General features: G+C 32.8%; 1 protein-coding gene across 3 annotated transcripts in view; it reads right to left on the bottom strand.

Annotated features, from left to right (window-relative positions):
- Positions 1 to 1,101: 1,101 nt before the first annotated feature.
- The window catches only part of Lasp (LIM and SH3 domain protein Lasp), a 164,564-nt gene continuing 151,300 nt past the window's right edge, over positions 1,102 to 14,365 (bottom strand). For all 3 annotated transcript variants that reach the window (XM_081736245.1, XM_081736244.1, XM_081736243.1), the window contains one exon: positions 1,102 to 9,299. In XM_081736245.1, the coding sequence (XP_081592371.1) occupies positions 9,123 to 9,299 (177 nt within the window). In that variant the 3' untranslated portion in view covers positions 1,102 to 9,122. The remainder of the gene's footprint in view (positions 9,300 to 14,365) is intronic.

Raw genomic sequence — 14,365 nt, 5'->3', positions numbered from 1 at the left:
AAAAAAAAAAAATCCAGAGGGTGTTTGTTTGAGAAGAAAGACATTACACAGGAACCTGTAGTGATTAGTAACACCCGTATATGCCAACAGTTCTTCCGGGTGTGATGGAAAATGTAGGTATCTCGGGTGCATGTGTGTACACTGAAACCAAGGATTAAAGGTAGAATTCCACGAAGATATGGTTATTGAAGAGATGTGTGGTTAGTAATAACAATGAGTGTGCCTCGGTAGCCATTCTTACGGATTATTGGAGAAGATTTAAATACTACTCTTTGTTTTTAGAAGTTATGAATATTTTGATTGAAAACCTTGTTTCCGAGTTAGATGACTATGAGGCAGCTGCTTTGATGGAAGTCAATTTTATTGGCTCACATTAGTACACACTGAAACTGTGAGACATGTACTTGCAATATTAAAGTTCATGTAAACATTATTAACTGAGGATTTCGTTAAGCCTGGTTTCCGTTTACAACCCAAATGTCGTTCCTTAAACTTTGTTATCTGAAGCTTCAGCACTTAAGAGTCTTCACTAAAGTGAAATTAAACTACCGCTAATTTCAGAGTTTTTCTGTAATATCATCAAGAGAAATAAAACTATTCTAAAAACAGAAACGTAGTGAATTAGATAATACGATTTTACGTGTGATACCGTTATCACAACTCATCTATCTGCTTTCGATTTGCAACTGTAGATAGATTTAGCATTTTTTGCGGGTTCTGTAAATAGCGGCATACCAAAAGCAGATAGGTGAATTGTGGTAAAGGTATCACATGCAAAATCGTATTGTCCAGTTCACTACGTTTCTGCTTTTCGAATATTTTTGTTTGTTTTGAAGATATTACAGAGGAAACTCTAAAATTAGCGGTAGTTTAATTTCGCTGTAGTGAAGACCTTTAACATTTATAGAAGAGACAAAATCAGATTTTGACTAAAATTTCGTTGCGTATTGTAATATACGTTGTGTAATATGCATACATATACAATAATTGCATAAGAGGTATAGATATTACCCTGAAATGTCAAAAGATACAAGCACACTTATAGATATTACCATATAAATGACCTGCGGCTTTCTAAAAGGTTATTAAAAATTAACAAAATTATCTATCAATTCCCCTCTATAAAAGGCATTTATTAAACCACAGTACAAAAACTACATTGAAGTACATTTTATTTTCGTATAAATACAGCCAGACAGATAATCGAAGAACTATTTTTTATATTATAGTTTGGAGTTTTAAAAACATTGAGAGAGAAAGAGAGAGAGAGATAGCTGTAAAATTTTTGCATTGTAAAAGCTATTCTACTGGCAAAAGTATTGGCATTCAAAAATTACAGCTACTTGCACATATAACATTGAATATACTGTAGTAAATATAAAACATGAGCACACACGATACTTTAAAATTGTTTACCCACCAGTAAGAAGTTTGGAAGACTTATTTTGTGCAATGTAATTCGTATTATATAACGATTTTTAATGTGAAAATTTTCTCAGCAAATTTGCATATGACCATGAAACCTCTACCCGTTATCAGAAACATTTGTCCTAGTATGCACTATATTGAAACTTCAAAATATTAGTGTGTGCTCAAGTACATCGTAAGTATTTATATATATAGTATATTCACACTGAGATTTAGAATATAGAGGAAAAACATTATAAAAAGATTTAACGTAATGAAATTACATACTACGTACAACAATCTAATCATCGCAGTTTCGTGATTATACAGTGTATTATATACAATAAAATTCAATAACCTAATCCTTTTCCCAATATATAATGTCAATGCAGTCGCATGATCAATAAAGTTGCAAGTTATATGCAAAGTGTCTTATAATTAAAAATTAAAAAAAAAATAATAACACAAAATATAACTATTTCTACGCAAAACATTTGCACGACAGCCTGCAACTTAAGAAAAATCATGTCTCCATTAACTCTGCATATGTAATAATACGCAAACTTAGTAACAAAATAATACGGCAAACGTTATTATTAATCCTAAACTCGTATTTACATATTAAACAATGAATCTTCTTTTTATTTCCTACGAAAACAAATTTCACTTTTCAAGTAAATTAATCCCTGCACAGACGAAAAGCATATGTATTTTTTCAAAAAAGATTTAGTTAAGAAAATGATTTATGCTATATCAACAAATTTAAAAAATCATTAAACATTACATATATCTTATATGTATGGTTACAGCAGCACCTGGGATATGTTTAGTATTTTAATGAAGAAATGTAAATGAAAAAATAAATTAATATAAGAAGTCTATTTGTAACAGTAAGGTAATTTTTAATACCAAATAATATTATATCCATGTACTTTTAAACAAATAATGCTAATATTTCTTGAATATAACGTATTGAACGAACGTTATACTTCATCAGAAAAAAATATACATTTGGGGATGCAATTTTTAACTACATTGCTAAACAAACCAAAAAATCATACCATTCGAATTATTATTTTTTCTTCAATTTTTACAATATGTCGTTTTTTTCAAATATACGAACACTTTCTTCAGAGTTCGAAACAAAGTCACTATCAAACGTGATTAATTTGCTGAAGTTCTTAAAATACAGTGGAATGTAAGTATATCTGTATACTTAGTCCACTGAATCAAAGTAGGCGCTGGATATTGCATTTAATTATCATTTTAACAATTTCACGTATTACTGACCATTACATATTCAGCTTTTTAAAAAAGCAGAGGTGGCTTCGTAATTAGAAAGAGCAATATTCCAGAATTCATTAATAAAGGAAACTTACAAGGATAAAATATTTAAAATGAAAAAAAAAAAAAAAAAAAAGTGAACAGAGAAACTATCAAATCACACTAATATTTATTACAATTACTTCCACAATAAATATTTTAACTCTTTTCTTATACAAAGGAAATTTAAAAAATCTGTCTATGCTAACTTAAATATAAAGGAGACTTGGAAACCATTTGTTACCGAACTTGCTGGAATATCCGAAAAGAAAAGAAATAGTATTTACTCGAATATAAACATTTCCTAAAAATTCAAGTCTAATTTAAGAATTCGTTTAATAATCTGATGATATAAACACCCTTGTATGACCCCGGAGAGAGTTCGGTGGTACCTCTATCCTCCCGAACAATACAAGTTTGGGCTTATACATACAGTGATGTGAACTGAAAAATTACAACTTTACGCTGTCAACATTTTCGCCCCATTTTTGTTCTCAACTGTTACTGTATTATAACACATAAAAACAATAGCAGTATTTTGTGACTGACAATAGTGTTACATTATCATCACTCGTTCCTCTCTCGTAAAAATAAGCTACAAACATCAACAGTAAAAAAAGCAAGTGTGCAATGATAAGCGCTTCCCACGAATTTTAGGCCGAAAGTTTTGAAAAGGGCGCTTATATTCGAGTAAATACGATAATAATAACAATGCCAAGGTTTGTCAAAAACTGAATAGTACTCTGCAAATAGATGTTCTCATAAGTCAAAATGGTGTGTATGAAACAAAATCAGAAATAGCACAGAAGTACTAAAAGAAATAAAGTTTAAAATAAATATGAAAGCAAGAAACTATATAAAAATAAGATCTATTCAACACAATCAAAAAAATAATTTTGCTTAGATGGAAACACATTTTAAGCAGAAATATTGTAGAGATCAATAAAAAATGCTTTCATACAAATGCCTTACTACTACGCGATAAACGTGGTAACTGTAGCATGCTTCATACTAATACGTACTCCACATGCGTAACTGCCAGACACAACCATGAGTCCTACCATAAGCTCTCTTACATCACGATCTTCCCTTTTGGAACTTCAAGTTAGGATCAATTTTATTCTCCAGACATTTTTAAAATCCGATTTGTGCCCATATGTCCACAAAAACTACAAAATGCACTATGTTTACGGAAACACTCAGTGATTATAAACTGTTAAAATTTTGTCATTGTGTCTATTACAAAATTATGGCAACCTCATTAGAAAAGAATCCTATTTCGATAATCGTGGAATGTGTAATTGTCAGCGAAAACGGTCAGTGCACCGTAAGTACACACAATCTGATCATACTGATGCTGCTTGCCGCTTTTTCGCGTGTCTTTTATTTGCAATGTTGGATTAAAGCAACGCAATGACATGGCGTAATTGTTTACATTGCTATTTAGGTTGATTTAGATGCTAACGTAATGTTTTCTGCACGTGTTCACCGAGGTGTTTTGACTTGAATATGTTACTTCTTTTTATGAAGTTATATATTGTTTCGTATCCCCGCTACCTGAAATATGATTAATAGCCATATTGTGTGTGTTTATAATCACTGATTTCTGTGGACACCCTGTACATTAAACATACAAAAATAACACTCCTTGACACATCATATTCAAAAGCATACACGACCTGAACGACAATAATTAAAGCACATTAAATTTACTTAGCTGCAACTGGAAAATATTTAATAAGCTAAGAACGGCACTGTGCCAATATTAACCTAGATGAAGGCATTTCTGATGACCAGTCACATTCAAAAGGAAGTTTATCACATATTTTAAGTGATATCAACTTGGCAGAAGTTTCATTCAAATGACACTATTTATGTTAGAACGAAAATAGTTTATATCATTTAAAAAAAAAGTAAAAAAGACAGAAAAGAATGTGGGATCTTTTCTTTAGCTTGTCTTTTCATAAAGCTACGTATTGATTAGTTACGAAGTACATATAAAAGGAAAATTAATGTTATATACCTTCCACAACGAATCACTCACTGCTTATTGTATGAGAAAATTGAAGAATCAACTAATTTTGCTTACACCATATTCGCACACAAGTGCGAATTTGCTTTCTCCAATTCTTTCACTCACTAGTCAGTTTACTACTTGATATTGAAGAAGGAAGAAAAAAAGAATATTAATAAGAAAATAAATAATATATGTAACGAGTCTGCATCAAGTCACTATGTCAGAAACACATCGGCAATAAAAAAATTGTATCCAAATATTTACTACGTAATCTCACTCCAAATATTTACTCTTACACTTATCGAAAAAGTGTGACCTATTTCTGTGACCATCTAGAATGGCTGTTACAATTAATACTCACAACAGTTCAACATGTTAAAACGAAATCATATAACTTTTTCTGAAATTACATTTCAGTAAAGAAACAGAAGACTGAACAGTCAGTTCTCAAATTCTCGAAGTTAATAAATTGCAATTATATTTCTTTGCATATAATTAAAGGATATGAATAATCAGACCACATATTACTGAAGTGATTAGATTACAGAGTACACTATACATATATGCCACACTTAACAAATATCTCTTTTGATTACCACAGCCCGCTTTCTGCATTTTAAGAACTTAATGAATAACCTTTAAGTAAATTTTAACAAAACACTACAACATGACTGTTCTAATAAATCTCGGTACACTGACAAACTGATTCACTGAAAAAATATCTTAGGAACCTTTAAAAATAAACTTCTGCATATGAAGGCCTTTTCTTTGCTACATTTCTTGTATGCACATAAAATAATGCTAACAATGCCACGACTGAACTTTTATACCTAGGATAGATATGTGAATTTGAAAGAATACAAAAGAACGGGGTATATAAGGCAAAGATAGACTTAAGACTGTATCAGTACCAAAGAAATTATGCGACACACTTATCTTAAGGCTACAGTACCCTCTTCGTGAGATCTGCTATTTGTATCTCTAATTTCATCAATTTTATGGCATGAGTAAGTAACTGTATGTAATTGGTAGTATGTATTTTGCAACGAAAAATCCTAGCCGGGTATTTAATTTACATATATTCCAATTTTAATCTCTCTGTCCAACATCTCTGTTAGTATATCATTTATTGGAGTGGTCCGCAGAAGCAATGAGTCGAAATTATTCCATAGACATAGGACACCCGGATATCATAACGTGCAAATTTCACATCTGATCCATACAGTGTAGTATCCATCCAACCTATTTCTGTTTGTCTATTGACAGTGTTACCACTCAATAACAGAGGATTTCGGTGAAACAGGAGAACTTTAGAGGGACATTTTAAAATTTCCCTTCCTTCGGCACTACGGTATAAACTTTCGAATGAGGTGTCATTTTCGTAAATACATCAACTATGGGGTGTTCTATAATTTCTAAACAGAAACTCAGCAGGTTTTGGGCGCTCGAAGGGTACCCCTCCCAACTCGGAAACTAAGCGCAACGGAATATATATATATATTGCTTAGACTGACCTCCCCTATTACTTCCCAGAATATCTGCTCTATCATACCGGACACCCTGTATAGAGATATAATTTTGTGATTTTCTTTCTTTCTTATATGCTACTGTCTTCAATGCGTCCTGTAGAAGTACCAAGTCAAAATTAGCCTGTGAACAGAGGCTCGATTCCTGGCTATCATAACGAATATGACAAACAATTGGGATAGAACTTAAAGGTGACAAGGTGTAGTAATTATACGCCTTATTTTCATCGATATTAGATGTTTTTGGTGGCTTTGGACACGAAACTAAGGCAACATCATTTTGTTATCCATATATTCGAAATAATATACAATGTGAACACAGCTCTTCGTTAGAATGGCCACCTAACACGAACTACTGCACTTTCAGTATGTTAGCTAATAGTAAATTTCTAATTATACTACATTACTATACTTTAATTATGACGAATACAATTTAACCTCAATTCTTGACTATTCTACTTTTTCCTAGTTTATTTAATGAGTGTGACGGCACAAGGTATCTTGCATACTTTACTGTCTATCCTATAGTCGATGTCGAAAATGTAGCTTTAGCAGTTAATAAACATATTGAATGAAGATTACATTAAAAAAAAGTAAATATCAACTCAATGAATGCTTTTATGAAACAAATATCATGTTTTACGATTATTGATTATTACCCGTAAAAGGTATACACAGAAATACAGCAGTATGTAGTAATTTTCATCGAACATTTAAATGCAAAGAGGAATGTTCTTAAGGCAGAATGAAAATGGAAATTATGACAAGAATACTTTCAAATATTGTGCGTTGAATTTCGATTAAAATTTATTCTTTCAAATATTATGAATATATTAATATACCATGAAGAAAGTTTAAAAAGTTACAAACGTATGAAATAGGTTCACTCAAATCACAAGATTTCAGACTTTTGACTTGATTAAGCCTCCTTTACACTCAATTAAATTATTTTCACTGGAATGTTGATCATTAACCTGCAACAAGTTTAGAGTTACATAACTGTTAAAAAGAAAGAATTATCATGACCTAAACCTTCATTGGTAGATAATTTCTCTTTACTGAAATGAAGCCGCTTGAAGTGGTGTCTTGAAACTCAAGAAGTACTCACCTACTAGAAATTTGTTAAAATACTACCATAAAACCCAATATCGGCACTATACTGACTTTCTCTTTTTTGTGTCCTGTGAAAGCGTTTTAACTAAGCTAAATATAGCTGCATATGTTGTATTTATCAATTTGTATGTGAGAATGTGATTTGTATACTTTTGCTTTAAACTACTTTCCTCCACAACCTACAGAAATAATAATGACACGCATTAAAAATACATTTATACGAGTAGGGTAAGAACTTTTAGTGACAAAATTATGTTTTAGCTGTCAGAAATACATAAAATCAAAGCAACAGTTTTAATAAAGAATTTTATATAACGCAATAAAATAAACTGATATTTTAACTTTAAAAATACTAAGAAAATATAAGGAGAAATTATTTAGTTATCAATATTTGCACAGTTCATTATTTCAGTTCTTATATAGAAACAAAGTAGTCTTATACAGCAAATGCTGAATCAACACATCTTCGCCCTCAACCAAGGTAAAGAACAACGATAAAATAATTAGCACCTTTGTATACATAGTCAAAGCACTGGGCCTGTTGTGCGGTATTCACTAAGCTCCGATATAAATATTTATATATAAAAACTCATTTTAAAAAATCAGCTTTCAATATTCAAAACGGTAATGTAATATTTTTGAGGTGAAGACGTTATGATATCACAGATTTACACAGTCTTCTCTCTGAACGTTGCCACATTAAGGATTCCTCATATGGAAATTAACAATTTATTTAATACATTAATGAACAATGTAAGTAATAGCTACAAGAAAGCTCAGACAGAAATGAAAAATGCTTCGTAAACAAATATATCACTTACAGGATCTTTAGTATATGTGCATTTTTTATATTAAAAAAAAATCTGGAGACCTGAACCAAGGTAATTTTGGAATGTAAAACAAACGTAGAAAGAAATTTACACACAATTCACTACACACTAAGTATTTCTTTGTAAAACTGATTTTTGAACGATATATACAGTATACTACATGTAGTATATCCTGTGAATTCAACAATTAAAAGGAAATGCTCTTTTTCATACTTCTTTTTTTCGTAATTACCTCTACGTCAGTACAAGTCAAAGACTCGCTAATGCAATAAACAGAAATATGACGTGCATGAATTTTAAGTTAAATGCACACAAAGGCACTGAAACTTATTTGTAACGCATTAACTTTGGTAATGAAAGAATGTCTAAAAATTGCATTGTAAACCTGGATCAATAATAAAGGTTTAAATCTATACTAAACACGATTTTGCTGTAATAAGTACACTTTTACAAGGAAAAGCACACTGTACACAGTATTTTAAAAGAGACCTTGGCATTTCAAAAACAAGTGAAGAATAAGATTATTTAGTAGTTGCCCATTCTATAAAGGTTTCTCAAATGATGACACTGATCACACTAGCTACGAGATACAACGAAGAATATCTCAAAACTCTAACATTACTATACATATTTATTTTTCATGTTAAACATTTGAAGACATCAATCTACAATTGCACACTTGAATTTATATTATATTGGAGCAGATTAAGAACCACGCACCACCTCCTCTGCAATATATTCCTCTAAAGACCAGCATTAAAAATGATAATCTGTGAGGGAAACATAAAGGAGTCAATTTCTGAACGCGCACACAAGCTTTCACAAAAGTCTTTCGCTTGGTTATTTATTTTGTTTTAGAATACCCATAACAAAGAATATGAATATGTTTATTTGATTAGTCCCTGGTTAGTTTACAGGTTCTACATAATTTGCAGGTAGCATTCCAGTTTGTCCCGTTCTTTGAACCATTCCAGTCATCCAACCCTCGTCAATTGGAGTGCAGTTAACAATAAAATCTCCATCCATGAATGACACTTCGTCTGAATCCTGAGCTTCATAATCATACATAGCACGGTACACTCTCTGAAATAGAAAATACAATGTTGTATGTATTTCTGAAAGACAAACTGCCAATTTACTTATTTGGCTGATAGATTTAAAAACAAATACTTAAGAAGACTTGCTGATAAGGTCTATTAAAAGTACTTGAGTCTTTCCTCTTCTGCTCCTAGAATAATAATTTCTTCGGGTGAACTAATAATGGATACATTTCGAAATACAAATTTAACTCCTTGGTCTATAGTTGTATGGAGCCGCAATATTGGGTTACAGTAATCAACCGAGTTGTCAGCTAAACTTAGTAATCAGTATTAATCATTTTTAACATGTAGATATTGTCAAGAATAACATTTACTTATGAATACGGAATGTACACTATAACTAATAACAACTTCCATTTCCAGGGTCTATTATATTAAAAGTAACATTGTTGAAACTACTGCAAAATCTTAAAATACAAAGATACTTGAAGTTCATTATGCTCTAAACTCTCATGTACAAGAAAGAATATATAAAACAAAGATTTGTATTTTTTAAGATCTTATTATACCATACTAAGACGGTGGTGTGAATGAAATGCTCATTTTGATATCTCTCACGTCATGGGAAATCAAGCTCAGTAAAACAACACAGGGATAGACTAACAAAGTAATGGATGAATCGAGTTGCGGGATGAGTCATAGTGCGTCTGATAGAAGATGTGAAAATATGTATATGTGCAAAGTTACAACGGTTGAGCGCCATAAGAAACTGAGGGGGAGGGAGTCAAAGTTGGTGGAAGAAGGGCTATGCTATGTTATTGAAATACATGAAATAAATTGTTGAATCGTTAAAATAGTGAAAGATAGACAACATAAACGGTGGTAGTTTCACATATTGGTAAAAGAAGAATGGGCAGAGTAGATCACGAACATCCGCCGCCATCTTGAAATCGGTAATATTTTTTGGAATGGAAAGGTAGTCATGTGATATATCAATTAGGGCCATCATGTTCTCAAAAAGTCAATTATGAACTTTAGTGATCGTTATCTGTACTTATTTGGAAGATTTAGGATCATCTTTAGTTATTTACAAAAATCTAGAAGATTTGATACTCGTATGTTGAAAGTTTGGACTATTAAAAAAAAAAAAATAATAAGTTAAATATATCTATAAGCCAAGAAAACTAACAGTGAAATTATCCAAATTGTATATTATTACATTATTATTATTATTATTATTATTATTATTATTATTATTATTATTATTAAATTTCACTGTTGCATATCAAATGTCACTGTTAGTTTTCTTGGCTTATAGATACGTTTAACTTTTTTTTTTTTTTTTTTTTTTGAGATAATCCAAACTTTCAACATACGAGTATCAGTCTCCTAGATTTTTGTAAATAACTATAAAGATGATCCTAAATCTTCCAAATAAGTACAGATAACGATCACTAAAGTTCATAATTGATTTTTTGAGAACATGTTGGCAATGATTGATATATCACATGAATACCTTTCCATTTCAAAAAATATTACAAATTTTAAAATGGCGGCGGAGGTTCGTGATCTACTCTGCCCATTCTTTTTTGCCAATATGTGAAACTACCACCGTTTGCGTTGTCTATATTTTACTATTTTAACGATTCAACAGTTTATTTGATGTATTTCAATAACAGCATAGCCCTTCTTCCACCAACTTTGACTCCCTCCCCCTCAGTTTCTTATGGCGCTCAACCGCTATAACTTTGCACATATACATATTTTTACATTCTCTATCAGGCGCACTATGTCTCATCCCGCAACTCGATTCATCCACTTGGACCCTTTATTTGTAAAATCACGTTTCTGACGTCACAAACTCTGTACACGTCTAGCGAACAGGTTGGGGTACCCGAACAGTCAAGAGTCAGTGTGTTGCTGAGTAGCGTCGTACGAAACTACGCCACGGAGAATACACAATTGCGAGTAATTTCTTTTTATGAATTCAAATTGGGACATTCTACACAGTAAGCTACAGAAAGAATTAACAGTGCATTTGGCTCAGGAATGGCGAATGAACACACCATTCGCTGTTGGTTTGTCAAATACCGTTCTGGTGACAAAGCATTCCAAAATGACCATGGATGAGCTCCTCAGGAACACCGTAAATGCAGACCCTCGGAAAAGTGTTCGTGCCACTGTACACGAGTTAAATATATATCATACCACCATCGTTTGCCTGCTCCATGCAATCAGCAAGGTGAAACAGTTGGACTCATGCGTTGACAACAGGACAAGAATCACCGTCTGGCAGTGTGCAGTTTTCTGACAAGGAATATCAACTTAGTGGCCCAAGCCAATTTCGATTAAATTTGGCAGGTAGGTACTAGACATGAAATAAACGAGTACGACATTTCTTTTCTGCGGAAAAACTGTTCTTGGAGGCAAAAGATCCCCCCCTACCTTAAAAAAATGACAGTGGGAGCCAAAAGTGCAGGAAGAAATGGACCGAAGCGAATGAAATTGCGCACAGATATAATAGACGAAAAAGAAAAAAAATACGTGTTCCGTATTTTCCTTGACAAAACGGTTGGTTGAGTTACAAGCTTCTCCAAACATATGACCATGAAATAATTTCTAATCAAGATGTAGTTCAGAAGTATCTAAATACACGCAGAACTGTAATCAAACTGCGTACGAAGATAGTACGGATGAAAAGCATAATTTTTATTTTCTGCAGAAAACCCTTATCGGAGAAATGTGGCAGCGACCGCGGAAATAGAGATGAAGAAGAAACCGAATGGAATGTGTACAGAGGGATAAGAAGATTAAAAAAAAAAAAAAAAAAAAAAGTAAAGACTTGGTTTGTAGTGCAGCATACATATCTATCTCCAGACCCCTTCAATAACCAGGACAATGATAGTGTTAATAAGTCCATCGTATCTTACAAGGTCTTATCCAGGTGGTTGTCCTTTTCATTAGTACTTTCCACAAGTACGACTTTGTCTCTTCTGGGCTCTTCAACATCTCTTCGTTAGTCACTTTGTCAACCCACGGAATTTTCAACTTATAACAATACCAGTACCCGTATGCCACTATCCTTTTACAAATGTGTTTACAAAATGAAATGCAACGGAATGCATCCAGTCATTTAAAAATAGTGTTACAATACTTAACCATTATTTTCCATACCCACTGCGTATATGTAAACGAACATTTTAAGTGATACATCTAAAAACCATTGTGGTGGGTTCGAATTCAAGTGTACTTGTATCTTAACTGTTAAGGTTATGAGAGAAGTAAGCCTACAATTTGACATGAGAATGTAACTCTTGGATCATCTCCGGTACAGAAAACCACGGATATTCAAATTATATTGGATGTTAGGATCTACCATAATTGCATCTGCTGTAGCATAATTAACTACGCTATCTGCGCTTCCTTGCAAGACAATCATAAGAATAAATATGGATTTATAGTGATATTACCTAGTTGGTCATTAATACACCATGCATGTAGTTATTTTTATTTATTTTAACCAAATGGTAACAAATAAAAAGGTCAGCGCGCTCGTTTCCAATGGGCCTAATGATCTGAATCGTGTCATTATATATATACAAATACAACGTTTGGGAGGTGATTCCTGACACCAAGACAAGACAAAAAGTACAAATGGTACAAAAAGTACAACCTTGGTGCACAAATGCTTCCTTTCGGAGTTATAGGTTGCCGAATATATAAAAATATGAACTTTAAAGGTCCATAGCTCCAATACTATGGGACCTACCGTACTCGGGTCAAGACTTCACTTTAAGAACTAATATGTGCCGTATCCAAAAATATGTGTTTCAGAATCCTGCGGTACTCACACACAACAATTTTTATAGAGGGAGTTTGGCTACGGGCATATAATTTGAAGTACTCACCAACTAGCTCTATCAAATTGTTGCGGAAGTACCGCAGTATTCTGAAATATGAATATTTGGATAGGACAAATACTAGTTCCTAAGTGAAGTCTTGACCCGACTATGGTAGGTCTCATAGTATTGGAGCTATGGATCTTTAAAGTTCATTTTTTCATGTGTTCGGCAGGCTACAACTCCGGAAAGAAGCATTTGTGCACCCATACTATACTTTTATACCTATACTTTTTGTCTTATCTTGGTGTCAGGAATCACCTCCCAAACGTTGTCGGTGTTTATATATATGAGTAAATAAACAGACAACAATGATCGTATGAAAAACTGTACTCATTCAAACACATTCCTCTGTATGTAATTCGAAATCAAGACACGCAAGTACTATTTTCTTTGCTATTCAGATAATGTTATTTCTATACGTCACTGAAAACCTTACTTAAATTTATCTACTCGTTCTAACGTTATTAATATATACACAGATGATTATCAAAATAATGGGACCACTTGAAGATCATGCAAACACGGCATGGGATCACTGTTAGCCTGCAGAACAGCTCTGATTTCTCACAAAACGGAAGCATATAAGTCTTGAATAGTATCAGACAAATATTGTACAATTCCTCATGCAGCACAGCTCTTAGTTTCGAAACCAAGGATGCGGACATCTGCTCCGCAGTCTGAGGTCTAGAACTGACCACATGTATTCAATGTTGAGATCTGTGGATTGAAAGAGCCAAGAGAGGTGTAATTCACGCCAATGTTCAGAAACCACACTTCTAGAACTTCCAGTCGAGTGAACTGGCGCATTGTCATCTTGGAAAATCGCGTCATCTGAATCTCACGATGTACATGGTCAGCTTTAATCTTCACATAATTACTGGCAGTAATGCACCCTGTGAAGGTAATTAAAGTACTCATGGAATATTAAGAAATTGAGATCCACAGAATAACACAGCCGCCGCCATATTTCACAGTAAGGAGGAGATAGTTCGGAGCACGTGTTTCTTTGGTACTTTGCCATACATAAACACTGTGTCTTGGAAAAAAGGTAAAAGAGGACTCCAAAGGCTTATTAGTTTAATGGAGACAGGTGACAAATATAAGTGAATAATTATGAAAAACATATAAAACTAAAACAGTGAAAGGAAACAAGAAACCTGGGAGAAACCATGAGAACATGTTATCTACCACAAATTCACACGTGTTG

The sequence above is a fragment of the Thermobia domestica genome, chromosome 13 (genome assembly GCF_964235325.1).
Source record: "Thermobia domestica chromosome 13, izTheDome1.hap1.1, whole genome shotgun sequence".
Lineage (NCBI taxonomy): Eukaryota > Metazoa > Arthropoda > Insecta > Zygentoma > Lepismatidae > Thermobia > Thermobia domestica.
Note: the sequence above shows the minus strand (reverse complement) of the source record. Positions and strands in the feature narration are given on the sequence as shown.